Source organism: Hipposideros armiger, unplaced genomic scaffold (assembly GCF_001890085.2).
Source record: "Hipposideros armiger isolate ML-2016 unplaced genomic scaffold, ASM189008v1 scaffold_328, whole genome shotgun sequence".
Classification (NCBI taxonomy): domain Eukaryota; kingdom Metazoa; phylum Chordata; class Mammalia; order Chiroptera; family Hipposideridae; genus Hipposideros; species Hipposideros armiger.
In genome coordinates, this window is record NW_017731678.1 from 1,110,082 (window position 1) to 1,132,087 (window position 22,006).

The 22,006-nt window shown below is 35.3% G+C and overlaps 1 protein-coding gene across 2 annotated transcripts in view; it reads left to right on the top strand.

Annotated features, from left to right (window-relative positions):
- PPP3CA (protein phosphatase 3 catalytic subunit alpha) overlaps positions 1–22,006 on the top strand; it is a 315,325-nt gene that overhangs the window by 263,597 nt on the left and 29,722 nt on the right. For both annotated transcript variants that reach the window (XM_019660762.1, XM_019660761.1), the window contains exons 9-10: positions 11,493–11,618; positions 14,864–14,938. In XM_019660762.1, coding sequence (XP_019516307.1) covers positions 11,493–11,618; positions 14,864–14,938 — 201 coding nt within the window. The remainder of the gene's footprint in view (positions 1–11,492; positions 11,619–14,863; positions 14,939–22,006) is intronic.

Here is a 22,006-nt window from a genome sequence, read left to right on the forward strand (position 1 = left end):
CATTAAATTTTTTTTCTTTTCTATTAAACCTTGTGAAGGAGTGCCCAAACAAGTAATTTGCTTGACCGATACTGATGACTCAGTAGCAGGTACCTACAAGTTTTTTAACAATTAAAAAGTCAAAACAGTTTTTTAAACAGAAAAAACTTGGGATTTGACCTCATAAAAACAGAGCTTTTCCATTCATCCTCACACTAGGTAATGCAGTTTTGCTTGAGACCAATAGCTGTTCCCCGCACTCTGCTTTGTCTGTGGTTCTCATTTAGCAAGCTGCGAACTGCAGAACAATAGACATCAGTGCACCCTATCTTTGAGGTTCTGTAGTTCTTCCATTCGCTGTGTTCTCTGCCCTTTGGGGTAGATTGCAATCTCACAGGAAAGGGATAGGAGCATTTCATTTTGGGAACCATTTCATAAAAGAAAAAAATTCTCCTGAGGGAAAGAGATAAATTGATAGGAAGAAGAAAGCTATAGTCTTCAGTTGGAGCATAATTTCAAAAGGCTTTTGTGTAAAGTTGCTAAAGCAGTTGAGAGCTGCTGTGCTGACACTGTGTACAGTGCATGGGAGTGGGAGTCACTGCTGACGTGGGGATGGCTGTATTTGAATGGAATAAATGTTAACGAGAATTTTAAAATGCGGTGCAACCAAGCTGGGTTGCAAGCAGCTTCAGAACACAGTTCACGGAAGAGAGTAGTGAAAAGAGTCTCTGAGTGAACCGTTTGATTCTTAGAAGCAGCTGGCCTTACAAGGAACCTGAGAGTGTCAGTATGATTTTATTTTTTCAAGCTTCTATGAATTAAAGCAGCAGTAATAGCTTTCTGGCAAAATGAGAGAATGAGAAAAAATAGATGTATTCTGCCATCTTAAAGCCAGTAGTAGTTGTGTGTGATTAGTTTCGTGTTTAAATGCCCCGTTGTCCTGATTCGCAGCCCATACTTGCCTGCAGTGAAAAGCAGCATTTGGAAAGCTGTGACTGTCAGTGCCCATCCTTGGTGTAGGCCGCATTCGTTCCCTCAGTGCTCGTCCTTTCCAGTCTGCGCTAGCACAGCTGGCTTCTCCATCTCCTTGCTCTTGTGTCCTGCCTTCTCCTGCAAGACACCAGGACAAAAGATGTAGGCTTGAGTCACAGCTCTGCCATTCCACAACTAACGCATCTACCTGTATTGGCATGCAGTGACACCTCTGTAAAACAAGAAAAACAGTTTTTGTGAATAATAGGTGAAATTGCTTTAAAAAAAAGTGCTGTGCAGTACTAAGATACTGTCGTCATTGAATGTTTTATGCTGCTATTATTATGCCACGTGTCAGTGTGGGGCTTCGCAGAAGCTCATAGCGGAACGTCCTTCCTCCTCCTCAGCTTCTTGGTTATAATTTCACTTTATGGGTCAGACTACCTTTATGACCCCTCTCCGCTTCTCTCTGGGTGAGCCCTTTACTTTAGCCAAATTGTTCTGTTCATTGCCCGGGACAACTTTTTGCTTTCTCTTTCTCCACATCTTTGTCCACACACTTGTTTCCATCTCGAATACTTGTCTCACTCTACTTTGCCCACCTAAATGGACTAGACCCCCTCCCGTCTGTGTTGCCGTGAGGACTTCGGTTGGTAGTCCTCTGAGTGGCTGCGATGGCAATCATTTGCCCTTGTACTTATCATTTACTTTTTTTTTTCTAGTTAGTTTTCCCTAGAGTTCACATTTCTGTAACTTCCTAATCAGATTATTATAAGTTTGAAGCAGGGGCATTTTGATACACGATGTAAAGCCAAGTAACATTCCTTATACCTGGTAGGCAGTTAATACAGGGATTGATTAAAGCATTTTCCTTCTGGGAATGAATAGCAAGACAGTGGCCGATAGCACCCTACTGGTACTGACCCACAGAGCGTCATCTCACTTTGAATTACGGCCATCACCGGCGCAGGTGCTCTTTCCCAATTGGAGTTAAACATTTGTAGAGCATTTTGCACATTTGAATTATTTTTCTCCTGTGACTCTGTAACCCCAAGGAAAAAGCAATTTTATAATTGCCCCAATACACCAAACACAAGGAAAATGTAGTCATGAAACATTGCTTCTACTCCTTCTCCTCCCCTTCCTCCTCCTCTTCATCATTTTCATTTGCCCCCGTAAAAGTGACCTCAACCCCATCCACTCACCGATGACACAAACTCTTATTGAGAACTCACTATGTACCAGTCACCACGCTAGGCGCTGGGGATATGAAATGAAGAAGACAGACATGGCCTTTGCCCTAGCGGGGTTTATAATTTGGTGGTAGGATAGACATTAAATAAATAATCCCGCCAATAATTATTTAAATATATTTGGAAAATACTACCAAAAAAAAGTGGCATGAAATAAATAGTGGAAGTTAGTCGGTGAGAACAAAAAAAAGGCTTAACTGAGGAAGTGACATTTAAGAGTCAACCTTATAATCTTAGAGTAAAATCTCAGTATCTAAGATACAATGGCAGATGTGAACTCTGCTTTAAACAATTCAGTTTTGGCTGAAAACGATAATGAACCTCTGGAAAAATGTGTTTTAAACCTTATTGTAAGCAGTTAAACCCTTTATCTTTCTGTGATATACCTGTGCTTCAAAAAAATCTAAAGTGAATTACAGTAGGTTTCCATGTGCTGCCAGTTCTCTAAAGTTTAGAGGAATTGTCACATGTGTGGGTGAGTGTTGAGTGAAGGATATGGTATGATACAGATGTAGAGAAATATACATACCAGGGGTATATAACTCAGTTCCAGGAAAAGTCACTCACAGTAAAATTAAGTAATTAAGAATAATTTATTAAATGAAACGTATTTTGGATTTCAGGGGAAAATCTAAATGAAAACCAAATTCATTTAGCACTCAAGACCAGAGATTAAATTGACAACCAGGAGAAAACATCAATTCAATATTATAATAGGTTAAGGAAGATAAAGGTGGAAAATCAGGTTTCAAGGATGAACAAGAAACACACTGTTTGCTAAAATTATGAGATGCAAACATCTCCCCTTTCTGATAGGGAAAATGTACTTTGGTGTTTTGGACTTTAAAACTAGGCAACATGATAGAATTGCTTATAAAAAGCACTTTAATCTTACCAAAACTTGACATTCTCAACATCCTCAAATATTTTCCTGTCAAAAAGTAGTCAGGGACTTCAGGAAGATACATTTATAAACCAAAAGATCATTTATGGTTTGACAGGAAGATACCATCGTAAGGGAGGGTTGGGTTGCTGATACAGTGAAGCTACGGTAAAAACCTTGTTGGTGGTCATGATGTGAACATACAGGAGCAGATGCAACGTATCTGAAGCCAGTTTGCCGTGGACCCCTGGCTTCCAGCAGGAGCACTAGGTCTCATGCCACCATCTACACAGTGAGGTGTTGCCAGGCCTGAAAATCTCACTCCATACTACACCACCATTCCTTCACATTAGGAACTTGTTTCACTTCAGGAATAACATTCACAAGCTTAGAGATATCTGGTACCCACCTGGTTCAGGAGCCAAATGTGGAACCATCTAGATCAGATCCTTATCCTGGGTGGGAGAGGGAGATGGGGGTTCCCTGGAAGGGAGTTGAATCCGTGCCCTGACAATCTGGAGGAGCGTTCTCTGCCTCTTTCTCGATAGCATGTGAAAAAGCTTACTACCCTACAGTGGCACCCATGTTTCACAGCAAGGGGCCATTTCTCTAGAGTCTAGAGTCGTAGGCCTGTCTCAAGCATGGGCAGAACCTTTGGCATTGACAAACATTTTTAAAGCATTTTTGGAGTCTTTACCGCCATAGGCATAGATGTGATCATTAGTTGATTTCCAAGTTGGATAAAAATAATCCAGCTACTTTGTCTGATGACAATGGTTTTCCCAACACTTACTTTTTTCTTACCATCATCTCAAATCTAAAGATTATCTTAGCAGCCGTTTGCCCAGGTCAGTGATTTTGATATAGAAAATGTAAATACATATCACCACAGCATTTTGTTATTTGATATTTGCTAATAAATTGTAGGCCAAGTAGGGTTTTTTTTTGTTACTAGTATAAAACAAGTAAAATACCACCCCACCCAAAAAAAATGTTATTTCTTCATTTACTTAATAAATAGTTTTATGCTTTAGTCTGAGGAATATTGGTAGAATTACACACACTAGGAAGATAATTTCTTCATAATGATTATTAAACCTTGAACAGTCTACCGAGAAATGCTTTAGAACATAAGAACTTATGAAGGAACAAATCATAAACCATGAACAAAACTCCTGGTATTGTCCCCTTTCATTATCATTATGAGGTGGTAGAAAAGAAATTTATGTAGACATTAAAGGCTAAAGAGAACTTGAGATTAGGAAGTTCTGATTGGTTTTCAAAGAACTCACCTCTCTGAAATGAGTGGATAAAGTGAACTGCAGAGAGTTGTCAGCATGCAGGACTCTTTATGTGGCATTAATCTGTGATTTTACAATAATTTCCTGTGCCATTATCATTATCATCGTCACTTTGGTTGATATAATAGTTTGGTACATGTTCTTTGAAGTCTTAGATTGGTAATAATGCTTAGTTAATGAAATATTTTCCTTCAGTTGAGGGTAGCGTGCTATAAAAATGCTATTTGTTTTATTCCTACAAGGAGGGTAAATGATAACAATAATAAAAGTTAACTTATTGAGCACCTCCAGTTGCCAGACACTGCTCTCCATTGTGTGCAAATGCACTTAATCTTTTAACAGCTCAATGAGTTACATTAAACTCTTGATTTTAATTGATGAAAACTGGGGCACAGAGAGGTTACATGCTTTCCCCATGGTTCATACAAGCTAGTCGTGGAATAACTGGGATTAGAAGAGTGGGCTGACTGACCAGAGACCACAGGTTAACCTCCATCTGTGCCCTCAACTCCTTCATTGTTACGTGGAAGCTTTCAGTTTCCGCTGATCCCCGTTTAGTTCGTGACTTCATTATATTTAGGTGACTAACTGTTCTTCGTAAGAAAAGCGTTTGAAATGAAGAGTCATTTGTCATCACTTTAAATTTACATGAGCGTTATACATCCAAATATGTACATTATTAAAAGAATAGACTATTATTTATACTGTTCTAAAATAAATAATTTCTCCCATTAAAAAGTATCCCCTATGCTGGGTATACTTTTGGCTTTTGTGTATTCAGCTCCACTGTGAAAGTGTCGTTACTGGAGGCCACTTTTTAAATAGATTCGTTTTAGTCCAGTTGTCAGCTTGCTTACATTTAAACATTTAATTAATGAGATAGAGGGTGAAATAGAAAAATCTATCAAGACTTAATATGTAAGAAATATTCTCAGTATATATTTTAATTGAATTAATCTACATATAATCTATGTATCTGTGCTTTAACAAATTTCTTAATCATCACGACTACATAATTGTACATTACAGCAGTTAAGTAATTGTGGAATTTCAGCAAAGTAAGCAATAATGCAGTGGGCGAGGTCATCCTTGCTTTTCACATGCCTTTGTCCATGGAATGACAGGATTCCAGGACTCAAAGTTACATAAGATCTTCAGTGGTGATGGAGACAGGATCTGGCATGATGTTGAGTCCTCCACACAGATCCAGTGTCAGTGCTTTTCTACGGCCAGTGGGACAGGATCAGTTTGGGGAAGCATCCTGAGGTGTTCCATTTGCTGACAGATAGTATAGAAGAGTCTTAACACTGGACCTATTTCTCTGTAAAACATTTAACAAGGGGAATAAAATAGGGATGTATGGAGATATATGTATATTTAAAGACGTGAATCCATGGGTTATTACTTGCTGTTCAATAGCTAGAAATTCTAGATCTGCAAGAGACTCCTGGACTTTACCCTGACAATGTCAAAAAGTCTGCAGTGACATTACTTCCATGGAAAATAATGTAGCTATCAACTGTATGGGCTTAATATTAACTCAGTGCCAAAGCTATCTTGAAGATAGCAACCTAGAACCATTGTAACCTACAGTAACCATTGTACCATTGATACCAAGTGCAAACTTGAAGGTGAAAAGACTGTTCTGTGATTTAAGTTTTCGAGGTCCCTCCCACCAGGGTATAGTTACCCTTGTTATTCATTTGGAGCTGGTAATTATCAGCTTCGATAAATGAGAGCAAGGCATGGGCACAGGGTTTACTATGTTCATGTCATCTCCTCCAAGTAGCTTAAAGCTTCAGCTAAACCTCTCTCTCATTTACTCTAGGGTGGGGGTTGGCAAACTGCAGCTTGCGAGCCACGTGTAGCTCTTTGGGTACGTTCCATCTCAAAAGTTTGCCAACCCCTGGAAGAGCCAATCCTGTCCCTCACAACAATGTAAAAATTATTCGAGAGCCACAAATGTATTTTTACAAATAAGGAAAATTTAAAATAATATTATAAGCAAAACTATGACAATTGTATTTTCATTTTCAATTTTACTGCAGAGCCACATGTACGTACCCAAAGAGCCACATGTGGCTCGCGATCCACAGTTTGCCGACCCCTGGTGGCTCTTCTGTCTCAAAAATATGTCGACCCCTGGTCTAGGGTTACTTAAGCCTTATTTTAGCATTCTAATATGAATTCTAATTCTTTAAGTTCTAATATGAATTAGAACTTAAAGGAATATGCCAGCTAAAATTGGTCAGGAATTCATAACTGATTCTTGTTGACTTGGCAAAAATCATTTCATGTAAGAAATTTGAATTCTGTATGCAAAATTGTGATGTTAGAAATGATTCACAGTGTTATACTGTACTTTAGCTAATTCCAAGGATCACTTTTTGGCTCAAATTCTTTGGATCCTAGTGTCTAGATGTGACACATTCGGTGGAAATGATAAAATGGCAAACTATTAAAAATAGATAGCCTTCCCCTCCCTGAGAAATTTGAAACTGAGTTATGACACGTTACATTTTTCAAGTGTCAAATATTTTATCTGATCGTATATATACTTGTGTATATCAACCACTTATTTATTTGATCTTTATATTTTGAAAATGACAGGACATGTATTATTCCTACTTTATAAGTTTGGAAAATAAAGCTCAAAGAAGTAGAAATATTTGCCCATGTTCACAGTTACTATGTGACAGAACCAATATTATTCTCACTCTTATCTATTTTAGATATTTTTACAATTTTAAGACAGAGTTACTAGCCTCTAAAGTGACATATTACCTTTTCCCCAAGTTCCTTTATGCTCCCTTTCAGCCTTTGTTTCTGTGCAGTCAGGTGTGCTCTAAATTATGATTATTAATGTGGGGCCAGTAAATATGTCACAGTCCTTCTCCAGGTCTCTGATACAATTGTTAGATGACACGAGGTCATGTGGAATAGAGGAGCTCCTTGATGGGAGACTTTGTTCTTTTTTTCTCTCTCTATTTCTCAGACAAGGTCTCAGGAGGTGTTCTCGAGTGATTTTTGAAGTGCAGCCATTTGTATTATTTATATTGCACTGGAGATAAACATCTTTCAAGAAGAGCGCACTGTTAGGGCTCTAGTTGAGTTTTATAATCCCAGTGACAGTCAGAGGCAGGTGGCAGGGGCGGAGGATGTGGGAGGTGGAAGATGAAGTGTTAATTGCGAATTTCGTGACTGCAGATATTTGGGACTGTTTTGGTTTAATTTTTCGCATGAATCTTTGTGACTATATATATATATATATATATATATATATTTATTTATTATACAAAACATCAAAATTCATGAGTAACTTATTAATATTAGGTTATTTGAGAAGTATTTTTGCTTGAATATTTTATGTTGCTTAAGAAAAATATACATATTGGTGTATTTGCATTTTTAAGTTGATTTTTAATCTATAGAAAAATAAGAAAAAAAGTTCTATGAATAGCCTATAGAATTTCTGAGAACGTTAATCAGCCATTCCATTAACAATGAGGTCTTTGTTCCAGAAGTTCGTTAACATCACTCAGATCAAGAAGTAATAAATTATCTAGACAAGTCTATGTAGTTAGGTGAGGTAATTGAGACCTAGAAACATTTAGTGACCTTGGGTCTCTTGAGTAATTAATGACAGAATCTATCTAGCATCTGGGCTCTTGGCCTTTCAGCTCAGTGCTCTTTTTTAAAAAGAATAAATGTAGAAGGAGAATCTGTGTCCAAAATTTAGTAGGCATTGAATGATTTATGCAATTAGGATGAGAAGGTCATGAGATGCTAGAAAGCTCAGGGACTTTAGAGTCAGGCCAAAGCTGGGGTTTGCTGCTTCTCAAGTGTGACCTTGAGCGAATAACCTCACTGTTCATTTTCAAAATGTAAATGGTAAGAACCACTTTTGAGGGATATTGTGAAGATTTGCGATTGTGTTGGTACCAAACCAAATACAGTGCCTAGTATATAACTGATGTTTAGTCAACATAGCTGCTTGTTAAAATTTATTATTTCTGCTGTTGATAAACAAAAAGAAAATCTGAACAGTATCTGCTTTATTAGTAGGCACTCAGAAAAATGTGTTAAGCGATGTCAAATGAGTAAATGCTTTATCTCACCATCTACAAAACAAGTGTTTTATCTATGGAACAATACTTACCCTCACTTGTGAATTTCTTTCCTATTTCAGTTTTCTCAATCATGTGTCTTGACAAAAGCTTAAATGTCTTTAATTACAAATACCACATTAAAAGTTAAATTAGTATAACAGCTAGGACTAAAATTCATACATTTCTAATTAATTAAAGACAGATGGGAATGGTAGAAAGGCAATGAACTTGGTGTCAGTAAAAGCTGAGTTTACATATGAGTGAGACCTTCCAGTTACTGGTTGCATGAGCTTGAGCAAGTCACTTCATTAGCCTGTAACATAAGGGCAGTTGCGCCTGCTTCTCAGATTTGTAGTCAGGATTAAATTACATATTTGATAAAGCCTCTTTCATTCCTCCAGGACACTGTTAGTTATAACACTTATTTTCATTCCTCCTGCTTTACCAATGTAATGTTAATACAAAGCAAGGGAACCTTAGAGGCTAACTTACAGTTCAAAAAGACAACGTAGAGCCTTAAAACGTTGTTTTGAAGATGTGAGGATACACTCCTGCTGGGAAAATGCAGTATTCCAAAACAGTAAAGACCTTTTACTATGGATCCTGTACTCAGGTAGCAGGTAGCAAAGGTGGGAAATAACTTTACCTTTCCCATTTGGTAGATCAGAAACATTGGTATGATAATTTGCCATGATTTTTTAATTTTATTTTACATGTTTTAATTCTATATTACTGTATCCTTAGGCCAAATGACAAATGGCGTAAATGATAGGCTAATGCAAAGAAGAATGGGTTTACAGAAATATATGCAGGATTCAGGATTCCGTTGTAACAGGAGAGTAACTCCCTTCATATCACTGCTGACTGCACTATCTGCAGCTCTGGCCCCCAACATGTCTGTAATTCTGTTCCCTATCATTCCCCATTGGTCAGGCAAAAATATGATTCAGAGCAAAGATACTATTCTCAAGTATGATTTTAGTTGTTCTTCAAGTATGATTTTACTTAACTGCAAGCTGCTGAAAACGTAAACATATTAATAGGCTGTACTATGATATATGTACTACCCAAGTCACAGGAAACTGTCTGTCCTCCCATACTTGCACTGATCAAACCCACTAGGATTCTATTAGTTCTGGACCCACTTTAACAGTGGCGTTTCCAGTGTGGCATGCATCCAGAACAGGGATGAGCAGCGTGAGGAAAAGGCTCTACAAGCCATCTCACATGAGGAAGGGTTAAAAAGGTTAGAAAGAATTTTGGTCATAGGGGAAATATCAAGATATATCCTTAGCTTCTGAGCATCTATGCTGAGAAGGTAGTATGTGAAATACAAAGAAATAGAAAGCCTGTTGTATGGTATTTGTCCTTGAAGAAATTGAAAGAAGTTGGGTGTGAACATATATACATAAAATAACTATGACCAGAATTGAATAATAAATGCCATATAGAAGTATACGTCAAGAAGTATATATTTGGAATTCAGAGTAAGGGAAACCTATATCTATCAGAAAAAATCAGAAAAGATTTCACTAAGAGGATAGTGTTTGGACTGGACACCAAAGGATGGTAAGGGATTGGACATTCAGTGGTTCCTGAGAAAATATTCCCAGTGGAAGAGCAAATGTAGAGTTATGAAAGCAGTGTTGTGTTAAAGATATCGTTAAGTAAGAAGTTAAGTGATATTAGCTCAGACATTAATGTAAGAGCCCAAACCTAGTTAACTTTCAGAACTTCTGAAAAATAGAATTTTAACCACTACCTTTGTTTTTTTTATCTATAATCACATGCTGCAACATATCCTTATCTAAAAGTCAGTCTAAAATTTTTAAAGTAATGAAATAATGAATTTTTCTATATTTTAGACCCCTAAACAAAAACCCGTTTGACATCATCTAGGACCTGTTCAGTAATCTCCACTAACAAAATGCTGGTTATGCCATGATAAAAGTCAATAAAAATGAACTCTTGCCAAATTCAGGATGGTATGATATTAAAGTTTTGTTCTTAATATTTTAAAAACTATCATTTAGAAACGTGTGTGTGTGTGTGTGTATATATATATATATATATATATATATATATATATATATATATATATCATATTCTATATTTTTCCTGAAGGCAGAACTAGGATCATAGGATCAGGGAGTGGTAAAAAAGTTTAAACTCAACCTGACAGTTTCCCACAGCTTAAAATTGCGTATTCATAGACTGGATGACCCCATTAAAACAGGTAACATTTCCTTCATTGAAAGTACTCACAGAGACCTGCCAATCCTGTGTCAGGATTGCTAGAGAATGAATTTCTGAATCCAGTTAGAGGTGAGACTCTTAGGATCTCTGCAACTGTAACAGTGTGTGAGGGTGTTTCTAACTTAGAGACACCCACAAAGCAGAGTGAAGCAGGCCAATTCATCTTCCTAAGTCATGCGTGGCGCCTTCTTTTCAGACCTCGAGGGTGGAGTCAGATACCAGCATGTTATTTTATGCAGAATTCAGTCCAAACTTTTTACATTATTAAATCAAGAATGCAATCTAATTTAAGCTCTTTTGTATAACTGTTGTGAGTTCTGGGGAAAAGTGTGCTTTTTAAGAAAAACAAATAATCTTCAAGTATTTGAGATTATTAAATTATATTAAACTAACTTAGCTATGCCACTTTCATTAATGTCATCAGATATTAAATATTCTTGACTTCAAAAGGAGCTTGATTCCATTCCTAACAGACATTTGGTTAACTATTTTGTATAAATATTTGCCGAATTGTAACGCCATTTCATAGTTAGTATTCATATGTTGTGTAGTTCCATATTACACCAACTGAAGGATAAGCCTTGAAGTCCTGTAAACAGTCATGATCCAGTAAGCTATTTGCCTCCATGGTTTGGAACTTAGCTCAAATTGTTGAATTTTCTTGATCAACTAAAGCCACGTGGAGAAGCAGAAACATGTGCTTGTGAATCCAACATCCTTCTTCTTTTGTTTTTTTCAGCTGCGGTATTGAAGTATGAGAACAACGTCATGAATATCAGGCAATTCAACTGTTCTCCTCATCCATACTGGCTCCCAAATTTCATGGATGTTTTCACTTGGTCCCTGCCATTTGTTGGAGAAAAAGGTGTGTTGTGGAATCCTGAGATGTTCTTAATAAAATGGTGTAGGAAGGAGATGTGGGCTATCTTAGCATGAAACACTCAGAAAGAGCAATAACTTTAGCCTAACCAGTAAAGCTGTACCACCAGAGAAGTGATTTGAAAGTGTGTCGGTGAGGATCCCATTAACAGAACACAATGAGTGAATTAAGCGACAACCAAAGAAATGAAGATTTATACAATCTCATTAGAATAATGCAACTCAAAAATTACAGAACTGTGGTATTAACTGGCTTCAAGCTATAATGACTACCTTTTATTCTTACCTTTTTGTATTATAATTTAAAAGTAATAAATTTTAAAGTACTATTTTATTTTACAAACTACCTGTCAAATTATGGGTAGCGATGATTTCCTCACATTTCTGGTGTTAAGAATAATCATTGTACGGCAGTGATTAATGGCTACTGTATTTTGAAGGACTACATCATACAACAACAAAAAAAAAGTTTATTAAAAATACAGCAGTGGCCATTGGTGTGTTATAAGGTGAGACAAATTTACGTTTAAAAGATGTATATTAACTTGCCCCACTTTTCCAGAAGACTTTGTCTTCCTCCTTCCCTTCCTCCCTCCCTTTCTTCCTTGTCCCTTTGTTCTGTTTTTATAGTTTGACCTAAGCTTCAAAAATTTTGAGGAAAGGCCTACAGCCACTGAGTTGAGCTTTTAGTCCAGGAGGCCTACTAGAGATAGACTAGATCATTCCCCATGCATAGTCTCACATATCACGTGAGAAGGCAAGTGGGCTTTGTAATAAAAATATAAGTTTGCACACAGAAAAATGATGTCCTATGAGGGGCTTTTTGAAAAAAAGTTTATGAAATATTTATTTATATTAATAAATTTATGTATAATAACATTAATATTAATATAGGGATATATATATAATACTTATTTTCCCACAGTATTTTTTTTCTTTAAATAACCTATAATGACCAGGAAGTTATGAGTTGTCAGCAAAGAAGACTGTCCTTTGTATACCAAAATAAGCCTAAAGTAAATTTGAGTAGTCTTTGGTAAATGTTCCCAGCACTATACCATGTCACCACTTTCCTGCACTGATCACACACAGCACATGTTAGGGTCATCTGTCTTCCCTGGGAGCAGAAGCAATGCGAATCCTGGCAACTACTGGGTGCCATGTGAACACTCTCATAGTGGTGTTTCCATTAAGTATTTAGATTTTGAATATCTATGACTTTAAAAATTAATATATTTGTATTCATAATTCACTTTTTTATTGTGAAATGAACATTTTTTAATTAGTTTCAGCTGTACAACACAGTGCAATAGTTATACTTTTTACCCCTCAAAGTAACAACCCCCTTCCCCAATCTGCCACCCCACTCCCCCACCGATATCATACATATTCATTACGATTTCCTTGACGCCACTCCCACACTATACTCCACGTCCTGTGACGTGACTATATATATATATATATATATATATATATATATATATATATATATATATATATATATCATACAATATTATACAATATCAGCTTCAGGTGTACAGTGCAGTGATCAAACCTCACCCCATCCATGATGTGGTCTCCCTAGCAAGACATGTGAGCACCTGAAACCCTACAAAATATTTACAACATTATTAATTATATTCCCTGAACTGTCTTTCATGTCCCTGTGGCAATATTGTAGTTACGTATTTATGCTGTCTAACCCCTTCCCCTTCTCCCTCATCCCCACCCCCCTCCCAACTAGCAGCCATCAGTTGTTCCTCTATATCTCTGAGACTATTTCTGTTTACTTGGCTCATTCTATCAGTTTTTTAGATTCCACATATAAGTGAAATCATATGGTATTTGTCATATGGTATTTGTCTTTCTCCGACCGACTCATTTCACTTAACATAATAGTCTCTAGGTTCCTCCCTATCATTGCAAATGGCATGATTTCGTTATTCTTTATAGCAGAGTAACGCTCCATTGTATAAATGTACCACCATTTCTTAATCCAGAAAATGAAAATGGACCACCTACTTACACCATATACAAGAACAAATTCAAAATGGATTAAAGACTTAAATGTAAGACCTGAAACCATAAAACACCTAGAAGAAAACATAAAGAGTAAATTTGCAGACATTACCCTCAGTAATATTTTTACTGATATATCCTCTCAGGCAAGGGAAATAAAAGAAAAAATAAACATATGAGATTACATCAAACTTAAAAGCTTTTTCACAACAAAGGAAACCATCAATAAAACAAAAAGGAAGCCTACTGAATGGGAGAAGATATTTGTCAATGATATATCTGATAAGGGGTTAATGTAATTCATTTTTGATAATTAAACAAACTGGATTAATATTGGCTTCACTGCAGTTTTACTCTTTGTCATATATCTTCAATTCTAGAAGAACATTGATTTTAAAAAGTAGCTCTTGAAAAAACAGTGGACAAGTTTCTTTTCACATTCAGGATAGAACCCAACCTAATTTCTCAAAATGTTAAATGTAAATAAAATGCACTTGAATGTAAAAATGATGTAATACTAATTATCTGTATATAACACTTTTATATAATTCCATTATAATCTATTTACTCAACCAAATTTCTTATTAAATTTACTTAAGCTTTATTTTAAAGCCTTTTTGAAAATAAAATATAACAATATTCATATAAAAGCATTCTGTTTTTAAATTGGTATTCTCAAAAGTGACTTCAAATATTAGTTTATCAATCAACAAATTTTATTAAACACAAAACCACATGACTACCACTGTGCTGGGTTCTCCGGGGAATTGAAAAAAAATAAAAAGAGACATCCAGCATTCACTTAGTCCCTGCCAAACAGAAGTTTGTAAGCTGCTCTAGATCTAGCAGCATCATTGTGCAAACATATAATAATTCAAAAGTAACCATTTCGCCTTCGTACATTTATATATATTCACATCCATGTATTTGATTGGTTCATTGTCCATTGAGCTACAGCTTGTAAACATTACAGTTAGATTTCATAGGCACAAGCTAATAATATTGTAAACATAAAGTCTACATAGAATTGCAAAACCTGTTATCTTTTATGATCTGGATTTTATAGATGCTACTTTGTAGGAGATTCTATGAGCAAACTAGATAAGAAACGTTATTGCTAAGCTTGCTTGTTAACAATGCCAGAGTAAGAATTAAGGTTACAACAGAAAATATGAACCTCTTTTTTTTTTTTTTTTCCATTTTTCTCTTTAGTGACTGAGATGCTGGTAAATGTCCTCAACATCTGCTCAGATGATGAACTAGGGTCGGAAGAAGATGGATTTGATGGTAAGATGCTTGATCCTTTGTGCTAACGCTATTACTATGGTGTCTCATAGCTAACCCTAAGAATAAATTTCTAAGATTTGGATTATGTTTAAGTTATCACATACTATTGAGAATTAAAGATATTATTATAATTTCTATTTGTTTTGAAGAAATACACGAGACAAAACCCATGAATTTTCCCATTACCCTGAAAACATTGTCGAAATAGTGAACTATTTTAATAACCATCTTTCAGTACCTTACAATTGCTAAGTGACTTATGTAATCATATTTTAACAGATGTTGCCATTTAACTGAGTAACTTTTGAAAGCGCCCTTTAGTGAGCTTGTTCCGGTTAATTATTCAAATTTTGATGTGTGTGATAAAAAAATATTTAAATATTGATATATTGATGCGTATGTCAATCCCAATGGTTTTTTTATATCTGTAATAATAAGTAATTAGATTTTTTTGTTGTTATTTTAAGATACTACTTGGTATTCAGTTACCTTCAAAGAATACATTTTCTCTATAAAGAACAGATTTATGAGCTTAAATATGGAGAAGAAAAAAATACTCTGGGTCTTAAAAAGTACCCCCAAATCAATGAAAACTAGCAAAAAATGTAGAGGAGGAAAGTGCAAGAACATGCTTCCATAAATGTTAGTAAGTACCTACTCTGTGTAGGACACTCAGGATTCCAGCATGCTTTACAGACCTATGACTTGATGAAGTTGCAGTTTGGTTAGAAAGACTGGATGTTATAAACAGGTAATATTAATAAAATAAAATAAATTATAAAACAAAGGGTGAAGGTAGCACAGGAAACTTGACATTGTGGCAAATTTAAATTGATACCATTTTTATGTTTAAGCTGCACTTAGGTAAAATGAAAAGAGAATGTGGCCCTTTTGAAAGTTTGTATCTGAATAGCATCATTTAATATTACATCTATAAATGCAAAATACCTAATGCTACAGGCAAAAGTAAAATAAAAGTGCCCATACATTTATATAAATAGAGGCTTTAGACTTAGATAAATTTAAAGTTTACAATTATTCCTACAGTCTCATAGTTTTTCTCCTTCCTGTATCTTCTTTTGTCTTCATTACTTGTCTCCATATGCTATTTTTTAGTCATGCGTCACATTGCTGCAAGGGCATGTACAATATAAGGAAGGAGAGGGATATATATATATATATATATATATATATATATATATATATGCTTTTACTAGGTTAGAATTAACTAAAGAATAGTTGTAAGAACTTGCTTAAGTAAATATATTAATATATTTTGAAATTTTCAGAATATTAATGGATATATTATTTTTTATAGAGATTCTAGATGTTTCATATGTTACAACCACAGTTTACTACTGTTTACTTTTCCAAGGACAGTGATATTTAAAAGGTAATATTTTCATAATGGCAGAGACTTTTTTCCTAAAGGAAGAATATTGACCTGGTGAAAACTAAATGTTAAAAGTCAACATTTTTCAATAGATGCCTTTCACTGTATTCTTTTTATTCCTCAAAAGAAAGATTAACTAGCATTAATACAATACTCTTCTGTTGACAAATCTCTATTGTAGTCATGTTCATTGGCCAATAATCATAGACAATAAATAAAAATATAACATTGTATAGAATAACTAAACCTACATGGGTTTGTAATTATACATTAATCCATTCGCTCAGCAAATACATATTGAGCACCTACTATGTGCCAGGTACTGTAGCTAAGAACACCTGCACATTTCAACAGCACAGGTGTTTGTTGCACAGATAAACATTACCAAGACTAACTCAGTGTTTACTTCACTAAGAGTGAGTTCTCTCTACCCACCTTCCCAGTCACTTGACATGAAAGGATATATTTTGAGACTTTACTCTGCTTTAAAATAATTACTGCTAGTCAATGTATTCTCATCAGCAGTTACTTTCAAACCTATTAATGCATTTATCTTGACACAAAACTATGGATTTCTTCAAAGGTGCTCAAAGAACAACTTATAAAACTTCCCAGAACTCTCTGACTCTCTTTGGGACTGCAATTTATTGAAGTTCCTTTTATTTTCTTCTTTCTGTCTTTCCTCCCTCCCTCCCTCCTTTCTTGGTTTCTTCCTTTCTTTCTGTATGATATTATTTTCAACCTTAGAGTAAGCCCTCCTGCCCTGCCCCTGCTGCATCCAGCCTGCAGAGGCTGTCCCTGGGGGCTGGCCCTCTGCACTGCCTACCAGGCTCCCAGGCTTAGTGGCTACAGAGGCGAAAGCAAGAATCAGAAGATATCAAAGGGCTCAATTAAAGCTCATCCTTAAATTGCTGTTTTCTCTAAAGGAGAGGGTCATCTCTTCAGGAGTCATTTATCAAGCTCTTCTCAATATATTTCTCCATACCCCATGTCAACTGAAAAGCCAAAGGTAATAATGGTGCCTTCACAACCCAGACTATCTTTTTATCATATCGGGTTGACTTCTTAGTGCCTATAAAATCTGTAGAAAATAGGGATTCTTCTCATTTCCCTGAGGAATGAAAGGCATGGGGTTAATTTTGCTTCTTTTCCTTCAGTTTCTGTCAACTCCCTTTTACCATTCAATGGTTTTGACTGTAGCTAACATTTATGTCAGGCGTCATTCTAAGTCATTTATATGTATTAACTCTTTACTAATTTTACCTTTTCCACCAACAAAAATTTATAAAGCTTATAATTATTGTCATTTTAAATATATATAAATATATAAATTTACTAGGTGATTTATATTCTTCCTAATCCTCAAATCGACCTTTTGGTATGGGTACTATGATTGTCCCTGTTTAACATATGAAGCGATTGAGACAAGGTGAGATGACATTAACCAGAGGTCACACAGCTAATGAAGAGCTTGGATGCAAACTCATGTCTGCCTGGTTCTCAGGCTCTTGAACTTCACACCGCCTGTGACTACAGTGCTTGAAATCTTTTCTTTGAAACAGCATGATGCTATTTTTTTTAACAAAACAACACTAATAACTAAATATATACTTTAGTTTGTTCTGTTAAATATACTGTAAAATAAATAAATAGATTCTTTGCACTATTATTTGGCCAAGAGAGTCAAGTAAACTGCAAATAAAACAGTTTCATTGTCTTCCATTACCTATAGTTTACTGCAAGAAATTATTAACTGTTGCATGAAGTTCAAAGTTTTGTTGTATATGAGCAGACAAAAGTCCTCTGGCTCACTTAGGCTTCTGCTGGGTAGCAATCACGTCATGAATGTCTCCTCTTTAGCTTCTGCCACACAGAATAAAGGAATTTGATAGCCTATCTAGAAGAAAGTTACTATTTTCAGTTGGTCTGTGGTTCTTTTATATTGAAAATGAAATACAGAACTTCTATTATTGTGTAATGTTTTGAAGCAGTTTAATGCCAGTGGATGTCTTTTGAGGATCTAATTTTTATGTATTGGGGTCTTTGCTTCCTGTTTTCATTTCTGATTTTGTATAATAAAATGATAATCTGGTTTCAATTTGGGGTTGGTATTCACCAGAATGTTTTAGAAAATGTATCTCATTTGGTAGTTGATTCTCATTAATGAGAAGGACTCATTTCAGACCAAGGATTAGTAAGTGATCCCGCAGTGGGGGGAAAGCTGACAGAAATCAAGCAACCTGCCTCCCAGAGGTTCCTTTAATGTTCATTATTATAATAAGGAAGCCTGGAGCAGCAGCAAGCACTAGACACCTAATGACAGTTTCATGAGTTAGAAATATTTATTTGAAACTTTCTTTTAAGTCCCAAAAGCTTAGACTCTGAGGTCACTTTTATATATATATATATATATATATGCACAAATTATGTGTGAGACTATGATATATAATAAGGCTGGCTAACAAGAATGAATGGCGGGGGTGAAACTGAAATCCTATAGACTAAGGAAGGAAAGAAAGAAAATCCTAATACATGTCAAGCTAAATATAGTTTCAGGCTGCACTGGAAAGACTAATATGAAATGAGAATTGATGTCTCTGCTTTCATCTGAAGAGCAAACCGCATGGTGGAACTCTTCTCCCTCCTCCACATCTTTGCCTTCTCCTAATGTTAACCACAGATGAGCCGCTGAATGTGGGAACGGAGCAGTTGTTTTTCGTGCCTTTGAGAGACCGTGAAAATCGTGTACAAGAAAATTATCTCCCATCATCTGCTTTGAATTATCAGATAATTCTTCATATCTAACGTCAAGGGTTCCAGAGTGTCTCCCCCACTTCTTTCTGTCTAGCTTTAAAATGTCATACAGAACTTTGAAAAGGGCAAAGTTGAGAATTAGCCGTACTGACCTGGCATCTTATCGGTCCTTGAGGAATAATAACTCTTTACGGGTTTGGTTATATTCTTTTCTATCAAAACTGTAATCATTTGCCATGTTGAATGTTTGAGATGAATTTCATCTTAGAAACTCCCCTTGCTTTGTGCATCTGGCAGCACATATACTAAAAGCCATTAGCTCAGAGCTAGCTCTTCTGTGGCTGTAAATTATTGTCATTTCTGAGCAACTTTTTTGAGCATTCTATATTTCAGGTTCCCAATCTGTGGGGAGGGAAAATGTTGCATGTCCTATAATAATTGACAGTTTGGGGAGAAAATATCAAATTTTAATTTAGAAAATAGAAAGAAATGTTTAGATTTACCAAAAGAAGTGCTCTGAGGATCACAGGGACAATATGATTCTTGTTCAGTCAACACTGAAGCATAACCTGGAGTTGATAAAGCAGAGGAAATGCATAATAAAAGCAGTATTTGAAAAAATTTCAGATACTTTTCCCAAGCTTAGAAAAACGCTTGGAAAATGAACAAAGGATAAAGGGACTATAATTTAGCAACTTTAAAGTATTTGCAAGTTGAGGTGACTTGCGATGATAATGTAAAGAAGAACATTTTAAAAAGAGCTATTCCAAAAGCTGTCCAAGACTTAGAGCCATGGAATCAGTGGGGCAAAGGAAGCAACCAAAAGGTGATTTGGATGGTTCCAGCCTAGGTGCCTCGGAGGATGAGAACATTTATGGTAAAACCCACCAGTTTCAGGAGAAAGATGAGTTCAGTTACAGACATGAGTTTGAGTGAAACTGACACACATAATTCTGGAAATATCCGAGCAGGATTTGGAAATGGAGTCCTGGAAATTGGGAACGAAGTCTGGGCTTTTGACAGAGGCTTGGAATTAAAAGCCACAATTGAATCTATTTAAAAAAAAAAAAAAAGGAAAGAAATAGGTCTCCAAAGTTGCTGATGTGGAAGGAAAATCAGAAAATTGAGGACTGATCCTTAAAATTAATCCCTCTTGATGAGCGTGGAGAAGAAAGATAAACCAGGAAAAAAAAAAGGAGTAGCCAAGGAGAGAGAGCATAAGAACTAGGATCGTGTTAGCAGTTCAGGCAGCAGCTGTTTAAAAATATATGCACCAAACGCAGAAAAATTTCTGTGCGATATAAGTCTGGCCAGAAAATAAAATATTAGGATGTAACTTTGTCAGATGTCAGATTATTGAGAAGAGGCAAACAGCAAATTTTATTTTATTTTTATAATAGCTAGAAAAGAAAATTGAAATCATTGGAAAAGGGCCAAAAAAGTAAAATGTATTAGAGTATATCAATTTTAATAGCATGTTACATTTCTATTTTATTTTATATGTTATGTTTTTGTTTTTAGGTAAAATACTCATGGGATATCTTTTTCTGTGTATTTAGTGGCAGACAAACGTGGTCTCTGCCTTCATTGAGCTGAGAGTATTGTAACAAGAAACTGATTTTAAATATGCTAAGTAGTCTTACAGAGGATTTAGAGGGTTGGGAGAAGGTGCGTGAATTGGGATGAAATATCTTATAACTAAATAGGAAGACGAGAGGACATCTTTCTTATCCTCTTCTACTTCTGACAAGGAAAAGAAAAATACTTCATGTATTATACTGCTTTAGGAATTATGGCCATGTGAGAAATCTATATAATTTTTCTAGGAAATTATATGCAAAAGTGGGTATCAGTTTACCAGTTTTAAGTTAAGAGTACCTTTTTTTAATAACTTAGTTTGCATGATGTGATTGGAGAAAGGAAAAGGAAGACATTTGTAAAAGAAAGGTTATTCAGTATTTCATAAGAGACTGTGTAATTTCTTAGGCTTTTGTTAATTAACTTCCAGTTTATTGTTGATTTTATTCAATTACTTAATATTTTAGTGTGTAATTTAGAAGGTAAATTATTTTTGTCACTATAAGTATATCCTTTGTACTCTGTACTCTTTATAGTACAGGTAACTGCTTTTTTTCATCATGGTTATACCATAAAAAGGAAAAGTTATATCTAGCATATCATTAAAACTAAAACATGTCTAAAAAATGCATGAGCATTTACTAGGTAGTGGGTATACATTCCCATCATATATATGGCTATTGATGTTTTGGGGCCTCGACTATCAAACAAGAAGGTGCCTGCCTCATTAGCCATAATATTGTAATCAATATCATCAGGTCTGGCTTATCATATTGATTACAATAATTAAAATCCATTTAAGTTGCTAATTAAAATGATACAGTAACACAGACATTAAAAGTACTGTGTTTTTTTCCTTCATATTATACTACCATGATTTTGTACTAATGTATTTCTTATTACCTGGCATAGTTTTCATATTGGATGAAAGTGCAGACTTTGCAGAACAAGCTAAATGTTAAAAAACAGCTGTATTCCTGTTACAGCTAATTGATTGGATAATGGGATAATGTTCACCATTGCCTAGAATATTATGTTTTCAGTAAAGTAATTCTCCAAAAAATACTTCAGATTTCACACTATGTTTTCTGAGACACATGTATTACACACATATATAATATTTTCACATAGTTGTAAAAATTATTGATATTTATAGCATTTGAGCCTTCCTTCCGTTAATGGTGACATTGGTCAACTTACACTCAACATTAGCTATTGCATATCTAAGCATACACTTCAATTAAATGTATTTATGGAATTTGACAAGAAATCTGTGTTGCATAATAAGAAGTGAAGTAAGCATACCCTCCATAAACCTTAATGTAATTTTTATTTGAAAGGCA